This window comes from Pavona decussata, unplaced genomic scaffold (genome assembly GCF_977016875.1).
Source record: "Pavona decussata unplaced genomic scaffold, jaPavDecu1.1 SCAFFOLD_49, whole genome shotgun sequence".
Taxonomy (NCBI): domain Eukaryota; kingdom Metazoa; phylum Cnidaria; class Anthozoa; order Scleractinia; family Agariciidae; genus Pavona; species Pavona decussata.
Window position 1 is genome coordinate 787646 of NW_028145471.1, and position 22442 is coordinate 810087.

General features: G+C 38.9%; 1 protein-coding gene and 1 long non-coding RNA gene across 2 annotated transcripts; one reads left to right on the top strand and one right to left on the bottom strand.

Annotated features, from left to right (window-relative positions):
* Nucleotides 1-216: 216 nt before the first annotated feature.
* LOC146481506 (uncharacterized) lies at nucleotides 217-4114 on the top strand. Its single transcript, XR_014864432.1, has 2 exons — nucleotides 217-284; nucleotides 3510-4114. It is a non-coding gene; the product is annotated as an uncharacterized LOC146481506 (long non-coding RNA).
* Nucleotides 4115-19451: 15337 nt separating this feature from the next.
* Nucleotides 19452-21613, bottom strand: LOC146481507 (melanocortin receptor 5-like). The gene has a single exon (XM_085108191.1). The coding sequence runs from the start codon at nucleotides 21368-21370 to the stop codon at nucleotides 20420-20422; it is 951 nt and encodes a 316-aa protein (XP_084964317.1). The 5' UTR covers nucleotides 21371-21613; the 3' UTR covers nucleotides 19452-20419.
* Between the last annotated feature and the right edge of the window lie 829 nt (nucleotides 21614-22442).

The window sequence follows — 22442 nt, forward strand, 5'->3', positions numbered from 1 at the left end:
CGGGCCATCGGTCGCGTTTTGGCCGATTTCGAACTTTCCCAATTTTGGACAAAATAAAAATTCGCTGGAACTTTTGAATATTATTTTTGAAAATAGTTCACCAAAAGGGTCTTTTGGGGCAAATAAAAAAAAATCCGAATTTTCGCTTCTGTCGCCGGATTCTCGAAAGTTACTGACAACCGCTCTTAATATTGTTAGAGGAAATATACCCAAATCAAAGTTTCGTTAACCCAGGATTAGCTTAATCGGGTTTTGAACAACTGGGCCCTGGATTTTAAAAAAGTGTTAAAACATTGAAACCCTCTACAGCCGTTTGTTGTGATGACTTCCAAAATAATGCCGGGCATATTAAGTACCTCATGACATTGAATAGAGGAGATGAAATATCTTTCTCTTGAATACGACAAAGAATTTAATCTATATGTATGCTTTTGGCGAAACTTTTAACCCTTAATATACTGTCATGGGATAGACCGAAATGTCCATATTATCAACGTCTCCAGAGTTTATAGTAATCTTGGATTGCGGTCTGTATTATTCGTCAGTGTTCATAAGGGCAGATCTAACCATATGTAAATGTAGGCAAAAACTGGTATAATTAGTTAAGCCAAAGCCTTCTTGCAGCATAAAGAAAAAAGAACACAAAGAAACAATCAAGAATAGAAACTGGGTATATCAGTTCAATTTGTTGCCATTGTGACAATAGCAAACATTTCTGCTCTTAAGATGGCACATCTTTTATTAGCAGGACTGCTAAGATGACACATCTTTTGCCAGTTTCTGTTTGCTATTGTCAAAAAAATAAATGGAATCTTACAGTCCATTGGCAGAGACAACAACAGTACGAAAGAAAGTAACTTGTCAATAAAACAAGAAGTCTATGGCTTAAAAAGGTTTGTTTCAGGACACTCTTTAAACTTAAGGAATCAATTTTTAGCTTTTGTATTTTAAGCAGAGAATCTTCCTCTTTTCCAAAGTTAACAAGATTTATTTGGAACCACTTATACAACCAAAAGCCAAAGCCTTCACGTAGAACTATTGGTTGGAAAAAAAAACAATAGAAACTCAGAACTGGGTAAATTAGTTATAATAAACATTTCGTTGCAATTGTGACAACAGCAAACATTCCTGCTCTTAAGATGGCACATCTTTTATTAGCAGGACTGCCAAGATGACACATCTTTTGCCAGATTCTGTTTGCTATTGTCACAAGAAATAAATGAATGGAATCTGATCAAATTAACAACCACAGAAAAAAAGTAACTTGTGAATAAACTGAGAAGGCTATGGCTTTTAAACCTTTGTATAAAGACACTGTCTTGAAACTAGGAGTCAACTTTTAACTTTTTCAGCCTTTTGCATTTCAAACTGAAGAGACTTAAAACTTTTTCCCTTCTTAATGTTTTCAAAGTAGTAAGCTTTATGTATCAATATAAGTTTAATTGTGTGGTAATATCCTACGTCCAGTACCACATTCCTACTATCAATTTGGAAATTACCCCTTGACAGGTGACATGCCTACACTTCATGACTGGTTATAAAGTTTCGTGCCACTTTCTTGACCAATAATATTGGAAGTATTAACTAATTGTGACTTACTCATATGTCTTCCCGTTCTTGGTGCAAGCAACATGTATTTGCTTCACTTTCTGATTATTTGATTTGATTCTCATCTGTATTCAATAGTTCATGTGTGGCACTCAGTTGAAAGCTGGTCTGCTGGTCAGCTGGTGCAGGTAACTGTGTCAAAGTAAATAAATGAAGTTAAACCTGGTGGGTTTTCCTAGGAACCCATCTATTTTGGTGTGTTGTTTACTGAGTCTTTAGTATTATAACTCAGTCAGTTATGTACACCTTTTTTATTCCAGTGCTGTACATATAAACAAAGCTCAAGAAAATGTTTGGATATCAAAGGCCAGAAAAAAAAAGCTCTTAAAAAAACAGGCATTTGATAACAAGACCAACTCGTTTGATATTTTGCCGACCTTTCTAAATTTTAGGGAATAATTAGCTTGATAGTCAGGCAATAGCAATAGGACTACTGGGCCGGGTTGTTCGAAAGCCTACTAGAAATACGTGACTCACAAAACCTCGCGATGCTGGGGCTGGGTGAAAAACCCTCTTTACTTGTACTGTAGCATCAAATGAGGAGATTAAAAGGGGCATAGGATTTTTTTTATGAGCATGGTCTTTTCGTAGTTCCACAGGCTAGTTTGCGGTTGAAAATCAATTTCTGACGCGACGTAATGTACAACGGGCGTGCAGCGCTGTCGTGTTCGATGAATTTATTTCCCACGGAAAATTATTTTACCGCGGCCACAAAACGTGTAATTTCTTCAATTCAATCTTTCACTAAGATTTCTTAAAGAAAGGGAAAACATTCTGGAGAGATAGTTCTGTATCCAGTGAATATTGATGAATATTGCAGTTGAAATTTGATCATGCACGCATATTTTTTCCGATGTATGTAAATTTTTTTCAGACGACGCCAGACAGTCTGACGTCATTCACACTTTGTTTGCGCACTGTTGCCAGGCAACAGCACGGACACCTTCACGGAAATATATAAACATATATATAACTAGAAATACGTGACTCGCAAAACCTCGCGAAGCTGGGGCTGGGTGGAAAGCCCTCTGTACACGTATTGTAGCATCAAACGAGGAGATTAAAAGGCGCATAAGATTTTTTTTTTATGAGCATAGTGTTTTCGTAGTTCCACGGGGTAGTTTGCGGTTGAAAATCTATTTCTGTCGCGACGTAATGTACAACGGGCGTGCAGCGCTGTCGTGTTCGATGAATTTATTTCCCACGGAAAATTATTTACCGCGGCCACAAAGCGTGTAATTTCTTTAATGCACTATTTCACAAAAAAAGATTTCTAAAAGAAAGGGAAAAGATTCTGGAGAGATATTTCTGTATCCAGTGAATATTGATGAACATTGCGGTTGAAATTTGATCATGCACGCATATGTTTTTCGGTGTATGCAAATTTTGCTCCAGACAACGCCAGACAGTCTGACGTCATTGTGCGGACACCTTCAAAGATATAAACATATATCAACATATATATATATATATAAATATATTTTTCGCTCGAATTCGCGCGGCTTAGCTCCGCTCGGGCCGGCTCGGCCCGACAAATTTATTAACCTCGCTTCGCGAGGAAATATATGTTCGGCTCGCATTCGCACGGCTTAGCTCCCGAGCGCGGCCTTCGACCCGACAAATTTATTAACTTCGCTACGCTCGGGCCTTGGGCCCTCGCTTCCCGAGAATTAAGGCTAATCCCCGATTAAAAGTTAACCAAGGTTTGCAACTCGCTCATTAAAGATGATTTCAAAGGCTCATTTTAATCTAATGGTAAAGAAAAGTCTAAGGCAAAACTGAGGACAAAAATCTTTGGGACGAATCCTTACGGATTAGTAAAAATACCCAAATCAAAGTTTCGTTAACCCAGGATTAGCTTAATCGGGCTTTGAACAACTGGACCCTGGATTTCAAAAAAGTTAAAAAAAAGAAAAGAGTGTTAAAACATTGAAACCCTCTACAGCAGTTTGTTGTGATGACTTCCAAAATAATGCCGGGCATATTAAGTACCTCATGACATTGAATAGAGGAGATGAAATATCTTTCTCTTGAATACGACAAAGAATTTAATCTATATGTATGCTTTTGGCGAAACTTTTAACCCTTAATATACTGTCATGGGATAGACCAAAATGTCCATATTATCAACGTCTCCAGAGTTTATAGTAATCTTGGACTGCGGTCTGTATTATTCGTCAGTGTTCATAAGGGCAGATCTAACCATATGTAAATGTAGGCAAAAACTGGTATAATTAGTTAAGCCAAAGACTTCTTGCAGCATAAAGAAAAAAGAACACAAAGAAACAATCAAGAATAGAAACTGGGTATATCAGTTCAATTTGTTGCCATTGTGACAATAGCAAACATTCCTGCTCTTAAGATGGCACATCTTTTATTAGCAGGACTGCCAAGATGACACATCTTTTGCCAGTTTCTGTTTGCTATTGTCAAAAGAAAATTAATAAATGGAATCTTACAGTCTATTGGCAGAGACAACAACAGTACGAAAGAAAGTAACTTGTGATTAGCCTTACCCTTTTTCATTTCAAACTATAGAGACTTTTTCCCTTTTCATGTTTTCATGTTGGTGGGTGTCACACCTGAGACAGTTGCAATGTAACTTTGAAATACTAATCATGATACCAGCTTGTGCATAACTTATTTTTCAATCGGAACTGGTGGGTGTCACACCTGAGACAGTTGCGATGTAACCTTGAAACACTAATCATGCTACATGTACCAGCTTGTGCATAACTTATTTTTCAATCAGAACTGGTGGGTGTCACACCTGAGACAGTTGCGATGTAACCTTGAAATACCAATCATGCTACCAGCTTGTACATAACTTATTTTTCAAAATTTTCAATCGGAACTGGTGGGTGTCACACGTGAGACAGTTGCGATGTAACCTTGAAATACTAATCATGATACCAGCTTGTGCATAACTTATTTTCAAAATTTTCAATCGGAACTGGTGGGTGTCACACCTGAGACAGTTGCGATGTAAAAAAGTAAAAGTAAGTAAAGTAAATTATTTAGTGTCAAATACACAGGGGGTGGTCTCCCAGTCCCCCGAGCCACAGGCTCATGATATAAGTGTTTGACAGTATAAAAAAAGATAGTAACTACTAATTAAATTAAAAAGTAACATCTAAATATAAATAAATAAAAATAAATCGGGTCAGAGGCAATTGCTGCATTGACAGCCGTTAAAATTTAACTTAGTTAAAAGTCTCCGAAAGGATGAAGCATTAGGTGCGTTTTTTACAGCAGATGGCAACTGGTTCCAGATGTGTGAGATCATGTACGCATATGAGCCATGAAGGAATCTACTATTGTATGAAGTTTGTACAACATTTAGACCATTGCTTCTAAGATTATATGGTGTAACTCGGGATTTGAATAAATTGGCTACATAGCCTGGACCATTCTCCTTGAAACATTTAAAAAATATCATCAAAGATTGTTCTATGCGTCTATGTTCCAATGTATTCATGTCTGCCATCCTAAGAATTGATTCATAATCAGTACTTTTCCCCATGTTCATTATAGTTCGTAGACCATAATAGTTCGCATCTTCCAGTTTCTTGTTAAGTGTTTTACCTATACCCATAAGTAAAGAGTTGCAGTATTCAAAATGTGATGTAACCTTGAAACACTAATTATGCTACATGTACCAGCTTGTGCATAACTTATTTTTCAAAATTTTTAATCGGAACTGGTGGGTGTCACACCTAACACAGTTGCGATGTAACCTTGAAATACTGATCATGCTACCAGCTTGTACATAACTTATTTTTCAAAATTTGCAATCGGAACTGGTGGGTGTCACACCTGAGACAGTTGCGATGTAACCTTGAAATACTAATCATGATACCAGCTTGTGCATAACTTATTTTTCAAAATTTTCAATCGGAACTGGTGGGTGACGCACGTGATACATTGCCGATGTAACCTTGAAATACTAATCATGCTATTAGCTTGTGCATAACTTATTTTTCCATCTTAACTGGCGGTTGACACAAACTGTACATGATAATGTTTGGCATCAATGACAATCCCGTTCACCTTAAGTAACTTTTTTTGATGATTAATGTCTTTCAGTAGAATCTTGAGATTTTCCCCTCATGAAAAATAATGTATAATGATACTTATTCCTCGATTATTAACAAAATAATAAACAACAACAAAAAACAAATTAAGTAAGAAATGTTTGTTTTCTCAACTGAGTTGCCAGAGCCCTTGCTCTGGCATGCTCTTTATGGTGGCCAAGTTACCTCAGTTATTAACTCTGTTGATAAAACCAAACATTATTTGTTTCTACAACCCATAGACGCATACGTAGTACAACAGTTTCTTTAGAAACCAACCCCTCATGATTTCCACCATTATTTTATTTTATTAAAACAACTAACAAAGGAAAGCCTTGCAAATTTGGTTTCAAAAAGACAAGTACAATTGTTTCCCTTTATTTTGTTAGGATAATTTCATGAAAAGTTCACTGTAAAAGGCTGCTCAATTTGTTTTTCCAAAGCCTGCTGAAGTTATATTAACTGCAGCCTAAGTGCAACTAACTACATGTAGCACTTGTTCAGTTTTCTGCCTTCAAATAATAATAAAAAACAGAAACACTCCTCAAAGAAAATAAAACAAGATTACCTGTAAGGAGACAACATACAGATTTATACAATGAACTGTATAAAACTTGCGTTTTGTTTGGTATAGCGGAGTTTGTGATTAGAGTAATTTAGACACACAAATGAACTCATATGCATCAAGTGGTGTGATCAGCGCTTCTGACTGGTCAACAAAGTTTTGCAAACTATTTTTGTAAGTAGCAGACAAAAAATTTTCACAAGAAACGAAAACTGTCCGATGAAAAATTAGACAAAGACCATTGAGAGAGACCGCAGCCAGTTTAAAAAAGCTAGAGCTTTGTTGTGCCATCAAAAGGAAAAAAATATTTGCTCAAATTTGTCGACGATAGTAATCCCTCACAAATCGCAGTGAAGTGACTGTCATGCTGTAAAATTTTGGGGTTAGCATTTCCTTCTGAAATAAAGGTTACTGTAGTTTTGAAAATATTGTTAGTGAAATTATTTTGGATTATACTTAGTTGGAGGATCACTATGTTGTATGTGTGTAGTATTCTGAAAGTTTGCTGCAAGCAGTTTTTGACTCACCTCTGTCAATGTGATGCTCGCTCACGAAATAGTCCATGGGCCAGAAAGTGAAACCCTCCCCCCATCTCGGGATTTTTGCAGACATGTATCATTTTAAACCTCTACCCAAGGGTATTCCAAAAATCGATGTTTGCACTCGATCAATTGGTGGGTGTGGCCGTACGGCGCCATTCTTTATTTTAATCAAAGTGCCACAGGTTAACCAACCCGAAATTTTACAAGCAATCTTCTTAAAAGCTATTATCCATGGAATTAGCATACAAAACTACGCATACTTACTCTTCTCCATCCCCTCTGTTAGATGATACCTCAACTTTCACTTTTAAGCTTCAAAGTTGACTACTGCGCATGTCACAAAGTTCATTCAGCCTGTGCAAGGGGTATATGTGAAGTGAGCATATGAATTACTCATGTTTCCTTGCTGTAAATAAAACAGAGCAGTTACGCACCTTTACTAGATTTAGTAGATTGCAACCTCTTCAGATTCACTGGAAATAATCAGTATGAGTTGCTTGTCTCACAATGTAGTCACTGGCTGTGGTCCGCAACGTATTGACTTCTTACTGCTAGTCTTCATCAGGTGATGAGGTCGACAGGTTACGCGTCACCATCGTCAGCAGACCATTGTGCTACAAGTAGTAAAAGTGATTAATGTTCGTCACCCAGTTTCTCCATGGTAAATTTAAGAACAGATCCGCGCTTTTAAATACAGCATCAGACATGCTGTCGTTATCGAGACTGCTGTCATGTTCATCTTCGGGCGTGACCAAGGGGCTGGCTAGTATATCTGCCAGTTCTTGAGGCATCAGATTGCTGGCAGTCCAGAAGATTTCAAGATGTCTGTTATTGTCAATGGTCCAGCCATGCCCATCAGGTCCAGTCAGGGGAATACTTGGTGTTGGGTCGTCTGCTTTTCTTCCATATAAGAGTTTGATAGTTAGCTCTTTGGATATGCATTCGTAGGCTCTCGCGACAAGGAGGAAGAAGACTTATATCCACTCCATCGTAGCTTGTCAGCACCATTCCTGGCTTCGTACTGAACCTCTCAATAAACTTATCATGTCTTATGTAGCTGATGTCAGCCGACTTGCTGCCACACATTAGGCACGTAAACTTCTCCAGATCTTCAAAAACACTGTTTTCTACATCAACAGATGTTCCCAAAGCATGGAATGTGAGAAGAAACTCGGGTTCCTTTTTAAGGAGTTTCAGGGGCGTCACTTTCCCATTTCGTACGAACGCGCTGGTAGTATCGCAACCAGTAAATGCGTGCAGGGCTGTGAGGGCAAGACATCAACTCCGAGATCTCTTGCAACTGCATGGATATTCAAGAGACGTCGCTTGTCACCCGTCACTTGTTTACTTCGTTGCACAAAAACCTCCTCCAGTCGCGAGGCACTTTGGTAGACGGTCCTTTCACTAGGTGTGCCTTAGCAGAACCACTTCAAGATCGTTCTACTCCTTTAATTGAACAGGGATGATAGGAGTCCGTCACAAAGTCAACACGCTGTGCCCGTGCGGAGCTGATCAAAAACACTTTCAGCTAGCTCTCCAAATGTGCTTTGAAGAGAAATCATTGCCTGCTGAACCGCATTCCCGTCTATGATGTAGCAATCAAATGCCGCGGTAGGTCTCCGTACCAAGTGCAATTTCTCTTCTAGGGAATGCATCAACTTCGACTTGTCAGTCTTTATCAGAGCACCATCTGCAGTAGCCAGTGCCCAAGGGACCTGGCCCAACTGATAACTCAGCACGTTTTCCAAGGTAACTTGATGCTCTAGCGCCAGTATCACCAGCTGCCCAAAGACGTTTCTCTCTGCTGTTATTTCTATGTTTCTTCTTTCCTTTCCGCAGACCATTGATGATTTTACTTCCCGGGTAGCAAACGTTTTGAGATTCTGTTTCTTTACTGGAGAGTAAAAGGTGGTCTTCTTCTCTACTAGTCTTTTCTGGACAAACACCCGATGGGCCTTCTTTCCGATGTCATCAGCCATCAGTATGTCACTTTCGACATCTTGGGGCGCAGGAGCGCCGAATGAAAGACAGTATAGCGCATCTTTGTCTTCGACCTGTAAAACACTGCATGTGTCTTGCTCGCTCTTCACAATTTGCGATCCTCTCACCTCCTTGTGCGATGTAGCCTCCTGGCTGTCCATACTTGCAATCTCTTTGGTCGCTTGCAGATAGCTCGCTCTTGTGTGCGGTGTACGACACCATCTGTAGTACGCCAAATGATTCCTGCTAAAACCAACAATGCCACCGTGAGATTTGGCATGGCGGTTGATCGTTTGCTCGATGGTGATGTCAACATCGTTCCTGGATGATGGTACATCCGATCTGTTGACACTGAAGCCATTGCGTTTCAACAATTCCTCCGCTCCGGGATCTGAATTTTCCAGGTTTAACATAATTACCAGGTAGAGTGTGGAGTACCTTGCATAGTTGGGATGATCGAAGCTGAAGAACAAGCTGCACATCTTCTGGAGGTTTGCAAGATGAAGCATTAGATTGTTCTGTTTAGTAATAAAAAATTATATAATGGAAATAACGCCTTGAAGTTTGTTAGAAACCTCATACGTCATGTCGGTTGTGTGTACTCGATAGTTTTTTTCTGCCATTCAAATGATCTCGAGAAACACATTTTCAAAAAAAAAAAATCATATGCATTTCAAGACGTTGAAAAGGACTGATTTATCGACTGAAGTGAGATTATTTGCTGTAATATCTAATTGTTATATAGATGTAATATATTTAATCAATCATAAAATTTCTTAGCAAATGAGGGAAAGCAGCGTCGGAGAACAAAAACTTAGCTGTCCGCTTTTCCAAAATGGCTGATTAGAAATCCGAGGGTAAAAGGATTATTGGATGGCCGAAAACTGGGCAATGCATCTTGGGAAGCCGCATGAAAAGTACTTGAGGAGGGTTTTTGTTAGAGCAGGGACACAGGGACCATTACTTGCCTATTTTATGCTTCATTCTGGTTATTTTTACATTGTATATAAAACGTTTAGAGCAAATCAACCATGTGGTCCCTGCTAAGTTATATTTGGCCCCTCCTAATCAAGTACTTAACAAAATCCCTGCCCGGGCGAGGTGTTTTTTGTGCCAGATCTCCCCCAAATCCCTCGCAAACCTTGAACAATTGTAGTTTTGTTTAAATTTATTGGCATTCCCTAAAAAGCGTAGTAATCATCTCAGGTGCATATTTAAGACACCAATAGCGACGAACTATCGTGGAAAGCAGTTGCGGTGCTTAATAATGCCGCGTTGTTTATGAAATTCCCACATCTAATAAATTTGAGTGATTATGCAAAGTTTCTGTGCGACACGATCGTATACATAATCTTCTACAGTATAGGTATAAGCTGAATGAACTTTGTGACATGCGCAGTAGTCAACTTTGAAGCTTAAAAGTGAAAGTTGAGGTATCATCTAACAGAGTTGATGGAGAAGAGTAAGTATGCATAGTTTTGTATGTTAATTCCATGGATAATAGCTTTTAAGAAGATTGTTTGTAAAATTTCGGGTTGGGTAACCTGTGGCACTTTGATTAAAATAAAGAATGACACCGTACGGCCACACCCACCAATCGAGCGAGTGCAAACATCGATTTTTGGAATACCCTTGGGTAGAGGTTTAAAATGATACATGTCTGCAAAAATCCCGAGATGGGGGGAGGGTTTCACTTTCTGGCCCATGGACTAAAATGTGTTGAAATGTCAAATAGATTCCATTAAATTCGATCAACGATAAAACCAGGTAAGAGAGCAATAGTCCATCATAACTACAAAAAAAATAGGGAAGTAGAGTTATGAGTATCTTAAAAAAACATTGCTTCGTGATCGTCCAAAATCAAACATTTTGGTAACATCGAGCAATCTCCTTGGTAACCGCGCCAAAATTAAAGCATCAATGAGGCCAGGCTACTAGTCTGAACACGGAACGCAACACGCAACGAATTGTAGTTTTGTACAAATAGATGGAAAACTTACCTCCGTTTTTTCAACTGCTTATTGTTGTTGGTCCCCGCTTGCCATGTATGGCCAGAAATTATTGCGCGCGTTTCAAAAAACAAAAGAACCCAATCTGGCTTAGCGTTTCCTCTCCAGCGAGATCCTTCATGACTCTCTTGAGCCGATGCCACATCCTCGATCACATCGTTTATGACACCTGTAGCGTCTTGGTAACCAAAAATCCACAAAAATGACAGAACGGTGGACAAATTTTCCCTCTTTTCTTCACATAAGGCATTGACTCGGCTGATCAGCTGCTGTCCCCTTTTTGTTATCAACAGCTTCTTCCCGGGTCAATATCTAGATTTTCATAAATCCCCAACGGTGTGTGCCGCACCAAAGAGTATGTTTTTTTAGTCGTTTTGGTGTGAAAACGGGTATAGATTTTGACCACTAGGGTCTTAAATCTGGTATGGTTTTCAAGGGAACCGCGACGGCGTATAAACGTATTTGTCTTTTCAACTCCAAATGAATAGTAGAAAGAGAAGTATACAATATATATCATTCGAGCTGAATTTTCGGGTGAATTTTACTAATTCTTGACTTTGGCATTGAGACGAAGCGTAATTATGCTACAACAAAGGTCTGAAAACGGGTATGGATTTTAGAGTCCAGGGACCCGTTTCTCGATAGTCCCAGTAACTTACCGGGCCCGATAGGTATATTTGTAAACGATTTTTTGCCGATTACACAGTGATTAGAGACATGGTACCGGTACTCGGGCAGTGATTTCATAGAATTATAAGATTTTAAAATTTGGTGTTGATCTTTACTTGATGGCCGTCGTTGGCGGAAACGTGTACAACGTGTAATCGTTTCAAGTTCAACAGACAAAGCACTAAATTCAAGGCCATTTACAAATTCTTTTAAAGGACTAAAACAAAGATCCTTTTGAAACGAAATCTTCTGAGTTTGTTGCCGAAACAAAACAGCGAGAAGACCAAACGATAAAGGCCCGACAACTTCAAAGAGTCTTCAAAATCTGACACAGCTTTGCCGTCGAACATGGCTTCGTCGGCTAGTCGAAAGGTAGCTCTTTTCACCATTTTAAAACCTTCAGGGAAAATTTAAACTACGGAGCTTTTTCGGAAAGCTTGCAGCTCATCGCTGATAACACGAGAAAAGGACGAGAAGCCCTTCCTCGGTGCCCGGCATCCTGTTTAAAACCGATAAAAACAACAGGTAAACGGAATGGAGTCTTTTATTCAGATCAAAGAATCATGTTACGACATTTACCACTCCACAATAACTTGATCTCAAAAGTTTGACGGGCTACAGCGTCGTTTTACAACGTTTACCAGGACTGTGTTAGGAGCGATGATAAGTTGATCTCATAAACTTTGACACATTTTCACACTTACCCAACACATCTAAAAAAAAAACCAACGTGAAATGATACTTACAGTAAAAGTCATATCCGTCCTCTCGGGGAGTAGCTTTGTCCCATGTAATTAATTATTAATGTAATTGTAAATCAGTACTATGTATGTTGATGTAAGTAATTATTATCTCTCTTAGCTTTCTCACATGTAATTAATTAATTAATTATTAATGTAATTGCATATCAGTACTACGTATGTTGATGTAAGCAATTTATATGTATTCCTTTTGTGTGTGTGTGTGTGTTTCTGTTGCTTTGTATTTAAGTGTTATTATTGCAAATAAATAATTTTAAAAAAATCTCATAACCGACGAGAGTTCGTAGAATAATTGTTAACTGATTATGCGCGCACAGCAACGTGGATACCAAAGTGGTCACAAATCGAGTGTACAATTGTACATAACTATTACAATAAAAGTAACGTTCCCGTAAGGGTCTGAACAACAAAACACTCCCAAGAAATACGTGCAGGGTATGACATCAGGGTATGATGTTTAATTTTGGGGCTCCAAATTTAACGTTAAATCCGTGCCCTCCCCCCCCCCCCCCCCCACCCCCGCCCGCCAAAAAAAAATCACTTACACAGATGTGCTAACGTGTTAGTAGATTTATAACGAACAATACAGTTAAGATTGGGAAAATGCTTAAGAATAACCTTTTTAGACTAACCTGGACATTTAGTGAATGGTATTTTTGTCTATCATACCAATAGTATTTGCTTTTCCACTGGCTTCTTGCTTGTACTCAGCTGATATCTCCTGTCTGTGTTGAGCTTTAGATGTTGAGTGCAATAATGGCATTCAAGGGCGTAGCTAGCCTTTAAGCCATCAAGCACGGGCTTAATAAAAATTATCGTAATTAGTTTTTTTTTTTAACTGCCGAAACGCTGTATTTTCTTTTGCTTACTATCCAATAGCGAATACCCGCTAGAAAGAAAGTAGAAGGGACATAAGCTGATCATTCAAAATGCTTGTCAATGACTTTAATTAATCAATCAGCGAGAGAACTAAATAAAGCGTGTTTTTCGCATATACCTGGAGGAAATCTCCATTTGTGCTCGTTTTGTGCACACGCGAGAGGACAACAAGACGGTGCTGATACGGGAAGAGTTCCTTGGGTTTGTACAAGGTGAGAGTACCATAGGAAAGGCGCTAGCCGAGAGGTTTCTAAAGACCCAGCAGGGAAATGGCCTGAATATTGACCGCATGAGCGCACAGGGCTATGATAGGGCTGCAAATATGGCAGGGATTCACAGAGGTGTCCAAGCAATTATCTGGCATCGCTTACCATGCAGACGCAGTTTATGTCGATTGCAAGGCTCACTCCTTGAACTTGGCAATTGGACATGCTTGTAAGGAGTCCTTGGTGAGAATCATGCTCGGATCCCAACAGCAGATAGCGCTAGCGTTTCATTACTCTCTTAAGAGACTGTTGGCATTTCAGGAGTGTTTGTCTCAAGATGCGGCAGTAAGGGTTGAGATGGAACGGCGCGCCAAGTTGCGAACCCTGTGTGAGACACGATGACTGAGCAAGTAGGGCTGACTCGTTGTATACCTTTCCGACAGCCTTTCCAGTGGTGGTATATACCGGCATTAGAGAGCCTCGCAGAGAATGGTGACGCTAAGGCGAGAGGGTAGGTGAGCTCCATCCTGCAGTTCGAGTTTATAATTGCGCTATGTGCAAGAGAGCATGTCCTTTCAAATGCAGTCGCACTTTCCACCATGCTCCAAGGTCAATCTATCAACCTCATTGAGGCACCCAAGGAGTCAAAGGAAGTTATCAGTATATTAAGGGAGGAGAGAAACGACCAAACGGTTTTGGAGTAACCTGTTTAAGCGTGCAAAGGAGCTGGAAGCAGGTTCTGAAATCGAACCCGGTGTGCCAAATATATCTGTAATCCAGCGTAACCAAGCCAGCGTACCTGCTGTTACACCTCAGCAGTATTTGTACAGAGCCTTCTATTTGCCCCTTGTTAATCATCTTATTCAGGAGCTCAATGGCAGGTTGATCAACCACAATGACCGGTTCCTGGGTCCATACATCATACCTACGCAGCTCGGATCACTCAACAGAGAAACTACTAACAAGATTTACAATGCCTACTCCAACGACTTGAGTCATAGAGTGGTCTTCGACAACGGGATGGGCGCTTGCCGAGGGGGGGGGGGGGGGACCAAATAACCTGTGGGATACACTAAGCTGCACAAGTGAAAGTGAAAATCTCTATCCAAATGTTGCCACCGTGCTTACCATTCTCCTCACCATGCCAGTGTCTACTGCTACACCAGAGAGATCATTTAGCACCATGAGAAGAGCGAAAACATACGTGCGGTCCACTGACAGAGCGACTATCATCTCTAGCTCTTGCGTACGCATACGGGGAGATGCCGATTGACCTCGAGAGTCATCAGCGACTTCTGTGCGAGAAAACCAAGAATGCTTGCATTTGAGTGATGGTTAAACCGTTTTAGCATATTCTCAGCTCCGACTATTGCATTTCTAGTTCTCTAATTGGCTCAAAAACTCCGACTATGAGCCATTAGTCGGAGTTTTACCTAATATGGAAAATAGTGCGCCAAGTTTAAAAATTTTCCGCCCGTAGTTTTTTACGTCAGCTCTCCATAATGACCGATCCTGGCAGGTTTCAAGAGCTGTCTCCCACTAAACTTCAAGAGATACTAGACAATGCTGTTCCAGAAAAAACGAAGAAAGCCACAAAGTTCGGCATGAACATATTTAATGGTACGTATCTGGGAGTTTTACTCAAAAACAAGCAACAATTGTTACGTTCACTGTCGATATTTTGATAATTTTATAACTGCGTAACAACGACAAAAATTCTCACCTTGTCATTTACAGAATGGCTGTCAAGTCCTGTTGCCACAAAATTTTCGAAACGAATTGAAGACATGTCCAAAGAGGAGCTAAATGAATGCCTTAAATGTTTCTACACCTCCGCAAGGAAGAAAGACGGCACTTATTACAAAAACACATCCATGAAGTCCATTCGAGCCGCCATAGATCGCTTTCTTCGCTCGCCACCAAACAACAAGCATTTTTCTATCATCTCCGACGCTGTGTTTACCGAAGCCAATAAAATTTTGGATGCCTTTGTAAAGGATCTCAGAAAGCCGGGTAAAATAGCTGGAATTGTCCACAAGAAAGCAGTGTCAAAAGATCAAATCCAGAGGCTCTTTGAAAGCGGCGAACTCGGGCCGGCCGACAGTCAAAATCCAGCCCAACTGCAGAGAACGGCGTGGTTTTATCTCACCCTTTACTTCGGACGACGAGGAAGAGAAAATCAGCGGCAGTTGAACCCTGGAATGCTCTCCCTAAGAACAACGCCACAAGGTGTCGAGTATTTTGAGTTAAACAGACGACAGCCTGGTTCACTGCTCAGCACAAAAAATCATCAAGGCGGCCTTGGAGACTCTGAGGACGAATCCGACGCGAAGATCTTTTTGACACTATTTGACCACTTGAAAGCTTCCGAAGCCGTCTTTTTTCCTTGCATTTGAACGGTTGAATATTTCAAGGTTGATTTTCGTTAACAGTTGACCACAGTTTGTCGTTTGTGTAGCTGTCAAATTTCATTCAGCTCATCCAGTGATGTAATAATCAGGTGATCACCGCGCGCATGTGACCGGAAGTTGTATGCTCTTTTGACCGCTTTGTAAAATTGTTGAAATAAAAATCGGCGGCAAAAACCCGATTTGAGAATATACTAAAACAATTATTCCATTCGACCTTGTTGGATATGAAGTGATCATAACCAACTCGCGCTACGCGCTCATTGGTTATTTATCACTTCATATCCAACGCGATCTCATGGAATAATTGTTACATAGTTATGTACATGATCATGCCAGGCAGTCTTTAGTTTTAAATTGTCCTTTTAATATAACAAAATCCCCACAAGGAAAAGGAAACAGCTGTGCATCTGTATTAATTAAAGCATTGGAATGTTGACTGCCAGCGATAAAACTAGTAAGACCACCTGTTCCTACGTTGGACGTTGGCAAAGTTTGATATATATGACTTACGCTGTACGGGCTTAAATGGAAAAAAAAATTGGCTGGCTACGCCCCTGGCATTAAAGACTGTCAGTTGCTCTATGTTCGCTTAAATCCAGTGCATCACAGTATTGCACATATTGAGTAGACATCAAACAATTGCTACTTTCAGGTGTCCTTTCTATTGTTTCAGCAATATTTAGTACAAATCGTACAACTGCTACACACTCTCTACTAGTCCATCATAAAAATGTTACTCAGAAAGTTTCTGAGGTCATTATGTCTATCAATATTCCTTTTGTATAATTATTTTTAGCTCGCCGTCGGGTCATTTGATGTAGGTAGCACATAGATCAGTCAAACCAAGAGCGACACGTTTTAACGCTCTCGGCATGCTACTTAGGGTTATGTTGAATCAACCAGCTACTGGTCTTGAAATCTCTTGGTTAGCCATCGTCCAGATGAAAATAAGAACTTGCTCTTCAAGAGTTAAACGCTCTCTATCTGTATTACTTAGTGGGATTCGCCCTGTATTAACGACTTCCTGTCAGAGCTGTTCAAATGAGGCGCGAGTAAGTCTAAAATGACTTTGAAATTCGCTCAAACTATATATACAAGGGCACCGTGGCCTCAAAATAACCATAAAACAATTCGCGGCACCCAAACTGACAAGTCGTCACATTCCTCAGTCTACAAGTTCATTAACGATTTCAGATTCCTCAGAATCTTCACAAAGCATCGTAACAATTATGTCCTCCATTATGGTTTTAGGAAACCACCGAGCGGGAGAATGGGAAAAAGATGACCGGCATTCAGTTCGATCGCTTCGATCAGAAATTGTCGTTCCATTGTATACCGGGTTGGTTGGGGGGGGGGGGGGGAGGGGGGGTCTCTCACCGATCGGTAACATATAAAGGAGGGCACACAAGAATTGCGGAAAAGAATAAACATTTTGATAGGGGATTTAATCTTGATTTATTAAAAATTGAAGAAAAACATCACATAATGAGATTCCATCAACGTTTTACCCCTTCATTTCAACACCAACTAGAATAACTAAATGAGGAAAGCAAGGCTGAGAATTGATCTAATTGTAGAAGCAAAGTTTTGGTTTATTGCGAGATAGTTGAAACTTACAATGTTTCGGGTTTTTTACAGAGTCATAATCATGTAAAGATATTTTACAACAGGCGACTTAAATATCATAGGCGCGTTAATATTACGTATTATTAAAAACTGAATCATTGTATAATGCAATTCGAGGGATTTGATTGGCTTAGCGGCCATGGTATATGAGCCATTATACCATGGCCGAGAAATGGCGGCCATTAAATTGTCTGCTAGTTATTCTTGCACAGCGTAATCAGTAAGATCTAGCAATATTTCTTGATTGTTTTTAATAAAACAATTATTCCACTTGCGCTTGTTGGATATGGAATGATTATAGCCAACTCGGCGCTACGCGCCTCGTTGGCTATCTATCATCTCATATCCAACGCGCGCTCGTGGAATAATTGTTAAATATAACTAGAATACTTGGTAATCAGAGGAACAGATTTAATTCTCAAGAGGCTTTTTAAGAGAACTAGATCTGTTCCTCTGATTACCAAATATTCTAGTTATATTCTTATCCTTACATTAGGAATAACTTACCAAATTACTTAAAAATAGTGAAGTGCTATAATTCCTTTAAAAAGTGTGCAAAAGTTTATGTGCAAAATTTAAAAACTTTATTAGCTTTTACTTGATTCCTAAGACAACCAAAACCCGTACAAATATTAGATATAGGAATTATATCCATCTACTATATCTAATTCAGTTCACTGAAGTATAGTGATCTTCTTTGAAAAGCTCGCTAGAGCTTGCCAAGTTCTCCTGCCATTAAATGTTATATTTTAGTAGATATATATCAGTTTGTGTAAAAGAAATATAATGGCCAAATAGAAACATCAAAATTCCATCTGGTTCTCAATATTCATCTCAGGAAATTATACTGATCAAACTAATACAATTCCGTCGTAAGTCTAAAATGACTTTGAAATTCGCTCAAACTATATATATACGGGTACCGTGGCCTCAAAATAGCCATAAAGCAATTAGCGGCACCAGACTTCTGCTCAGTCCACTCAAACTCGTTTAATTAACACGTTTTTTGTTGACTCAGTTTCCGAAAACTAATTCGGCGTTTTCAAAATGCCGATTCACCTGTCCAAGCAGAAAACGAATTTTTCAAAGTGACATGTCTTTACCTATCAACACCTAACGACCACACTTCACTTCTGAAACTTTCGATCGATCGATTAGTTAGGGGAACAGACGGAAGTGCATAAAAATTATACGTTTTTAAAAGAAAATACGCGGTTACTGCGAATCGGACGAGTTTCAAGTTTCAAATTTATTTAGTTTTCCAAAAAGTCACTTACAATGAACACCGCCTGCAAATAGCGAGCTAATCTAGGCAGGCGGTGTTAAGGACATACATACACGAATTACTAATTGGAGGCGTTAAAAAAGTCAATTTTGAATACATTATTTGTCAAAAGAGTAAAAAGTTATGAAGAAAGAAGGAAAATATTATGATTTATGATTGAGTTATAATTAAGATTACTTTTTTATTTCAGAAATAAGAGTGCTAGTGTCAGCATAACTGTCCAGAGTTTCTAAAGTTACAAATAGTAATGTTTGAATTTTCTTTTTGAATATGTGCTTTGGTAGTCTTCAGTGTATGATATATATCAGAAGCAAATATTTCCTTTGTTTTTTAACGTAGATTAAATATATTTTTTCCTTTTCTGAAATATTTTAAAGCTTCACCTTGACCATGTTTATCCTTATACCACAAGAATTTGAATACGAGAATTTTATATTTGCTGAAAATGTACATAAATTTTAGGAGTGCATAGGGTTGTGTTAAAAGTTGGTCATTTATAGTAAAGATTATTATTTTTATTATTATTATTATTATTATTATTATTATTATTATTATTATTATTTTCTTCTTCTAATTGTCTTGATGCCTTGGTAAAAATTTTCGTCTGGCTACAGGCCTGGCTGAAAGGAATTGAGATAAATGTTAGATTGGTCCCCGAGAAATTTTTCTATTAGAGAGTAATACACATTTGTCAATCTTCCATCGATCACGCAACCTTGCTCTTGGAGATCTATAAAAATTACAAGAGCACCTAAATATATTTTCAATTACCTATCTATTGCTTCTTATGTCGTTGATATCGTTGCCATGGCATCAAAACATAAAGGATTCAATTTTCAGCGGCGATCTTTAACTTATCACGAGCCTCCCTTGGTGAATATATATTTTTAATGAAAACAGTTTTGAGGAAAACCAATTTTGTGACGCTTCTTGTTTCATTTTGGGTATTTTCTCATGAGTGCGTGGGATCTTAAGATTGATTCCATCGAAAAACAAATTGTGATCAAATGTCTTTAGGCATAGATCGGGAGGGACTCCATTTTTTTTTTTTTTTGAGCTCAATAGCCGTATCTAATTCTAGAAACTACTTTGCTTGAGGCATGTGCAAAAAAGGTTGAAACGGCTTCGCCAAACTACTTTATATAATGCGATCTTGTTGAAAAGTTGACCTCTATTTTGACTCCCCGTATCCCCCTTTCCCCGTTGAGTGTTGATAGTCTGTAGGTGTAAATATAATCCCGAAAGTCATACAACATCGATTACTAAGGGAGAAAGGAAAGTAAAATGTCAATGTTAAAATATTCTTAAATGCCGCATTTTACCAAGACTGCCTCAGTTCTTTTTGAAAATGCTTGTAGCTTGTAAAAATCAATATTAACAGAGCTAGAGACACCCATTACTTTCAGAATTAAAGTTATTCCTAATAAGGAAATATGAGTAGCAATTCGATGGAATTACAGCTTTATTCATCAAATATTCTCTCTCACAAATCCTTGGTCAAAACAGGATATATTGCGCAATATTTCTTCAATTAAAACTCTTTGAGATATCCATTAAAGCTTTTATCCCTTCAGCTTTCCGATGTTTTTTCCGTCTGCAGTCTTGTTGATGGCCCAAGGACGCGACAAATTGACAGCAATCACAAAACCTTGCATTCAGGGACAATACAATACCGTTTTTTTCACGCCAAATGATGATTACTTTTTTATTCATAGCTATAACAATTGATATATTGCTTCAAAGTCGGGAGTGTTCCGATTTTCCGTTCTGAACACATTTGAACGCATAATACGCCATTTAGTGAATCAATTAAAGTTTCCAACTAAACTTGGCGGCACCGCCTCGTCGGTATCTCGATCAACGTTAGTTGTCAAACTCGCGGGGCAGCAAACCTTTCTCACTGTGTCTTTCATTGCTCTCCTTAAACCTCTGATTCTCCAGCTGTAAATGATAGGGTTTAAAGTCGAGTTGAAGAAGAGAAGGGTTACTATCGAATCCCATGCGATTTGAATCGTTTTCGTATACGTTTCAAGCGTAGCTATTATAATAAAAGGAACATAGCAAACAACCAAAGCCACCTGCACAAATCCTATGCTGGAGACCGTCTGTTTGTATTTTGTGATATTAAGTGAGACTCTCGATCCGTTCGGCTGTTCAGTTACCTGAGCTTGGCGCCGACGTAGTATGAAGAAGATCTTCGTGTAGGACAACACTGAAATGAATACAGAAATTACAGAAAGGGCAATAGCTACGGTGAAGGCGATATCCTGACTAAGAAAAATAAACATCAGTCCATCTGAAAAACCTATTAACCAAAAGCAAATTATGATCGCACGAACTCGCCATAAAGTGACAACGATTCTGTATTTCAGCCCAAGGAGTAGTGCTAGAAGTCTGTCGACACTGATAGCAGTCGATGTAAAAATCGATACCTCACACAAAATAAAGCTGAAAAGGTAATTAACTTGTGTGGCGTAGCTTAAAACAGTCAAGTTCATCTTTATAGTCCTCTTTAACAACGAGGTGGCGTGAATTGGCTGCGAAATGAGAGCAACACACAGATCGGAGACCGCTAAACATCGAAACAGGAGTTTTGTCGGTGGATGAATGGAAGACACTCTTTGAAGAACAACCAGGATCATAACATTTCCCAGGCACGCAGTGATGGAAAGAAAAATATTCAAAACAGAAAGGAATAGATCTATGCCAACTGGTGACGACATGGCCGTTTGTTTCTCCGTGTTGCTGGCGTTCATTTCTCCAGAAAGAAATGTAAATTGAAAAGCCGCAATTGTCGTGCTTTGTACTGTACCTGTACAATTGTGGTGACAGCCTTGTCAACTGTTTTAATAACTAGCTTCAGGTGGTTCTGTATTTACACGTTAAACATCGTTTATATTCATGTCTTCCTGTGTTTACACAACCATTCACTTTACTGTCTAAAATTTTGAAAAATGAGGAAGTTTTTTCGTCTCAGTTGTCTTAAATTGACACCTAAATAACCGGTCCTTGTTAATTTATTTATTTAGACGTTTCTATCTCCCTCATACACTGACACTTATCAGAAAAGATAGACGGAAAACAATTAATTACCATCTACTAGGATGGCTTTAATGTGAAAACGTGAAAGGTGTTAGTCATCCTCTCATACTGAGCAGGGTAATTAAAAAGGACGTAGGAGTTTTATCGCGCAGTTTTAAATGCAAATTTTCTTCCCGTATAATTTGGAACAAGTTCAACCATGACAGTTCCCGAATATTTGCATATTCTGTTATAGCATTTTTTAAAAAGTCAATATTTATCGGACTAAATGGTGGACGCAATTCAAACTTGAATGAAAAGTATCAGGCCCACATTTTCAAATAACAGTAAAAACTTTCAACAAAACTGTAGTTTACTTTTCGTGTCGTAGCTCAGGCTACCATCAACGTCGTATCTTATCTGTCATTAATGCACATATCCAAATTTTTAACGCCTTTTTCAGTTCCCTCAAGGCAAGATGGCCTCTACGTTTTTTCTACAGAGTATACAATTGTAGAAAGATATTTTCTAAATTCTTGAACCTTTTGGACGACGATATCCGAGCTTCTCCACACCACTGAAAAAAAAAATTAGAGACTGTGCATAAAAAAAACCCACTACAACCAGCTGAAAAGTTTGGAAAGGATGGATGATGTTTCATGAGGCATCATTTCGATAACTAAATAAAAAAGCCCATAATGCAAACACTCGAGACCGCCATATCCGTTTCCATTTCAGAGTGCGGCATCGCTTTGACGTTTGTAAATACTAGACCTACGTACATATTGACCGATTGAGCCATACAGG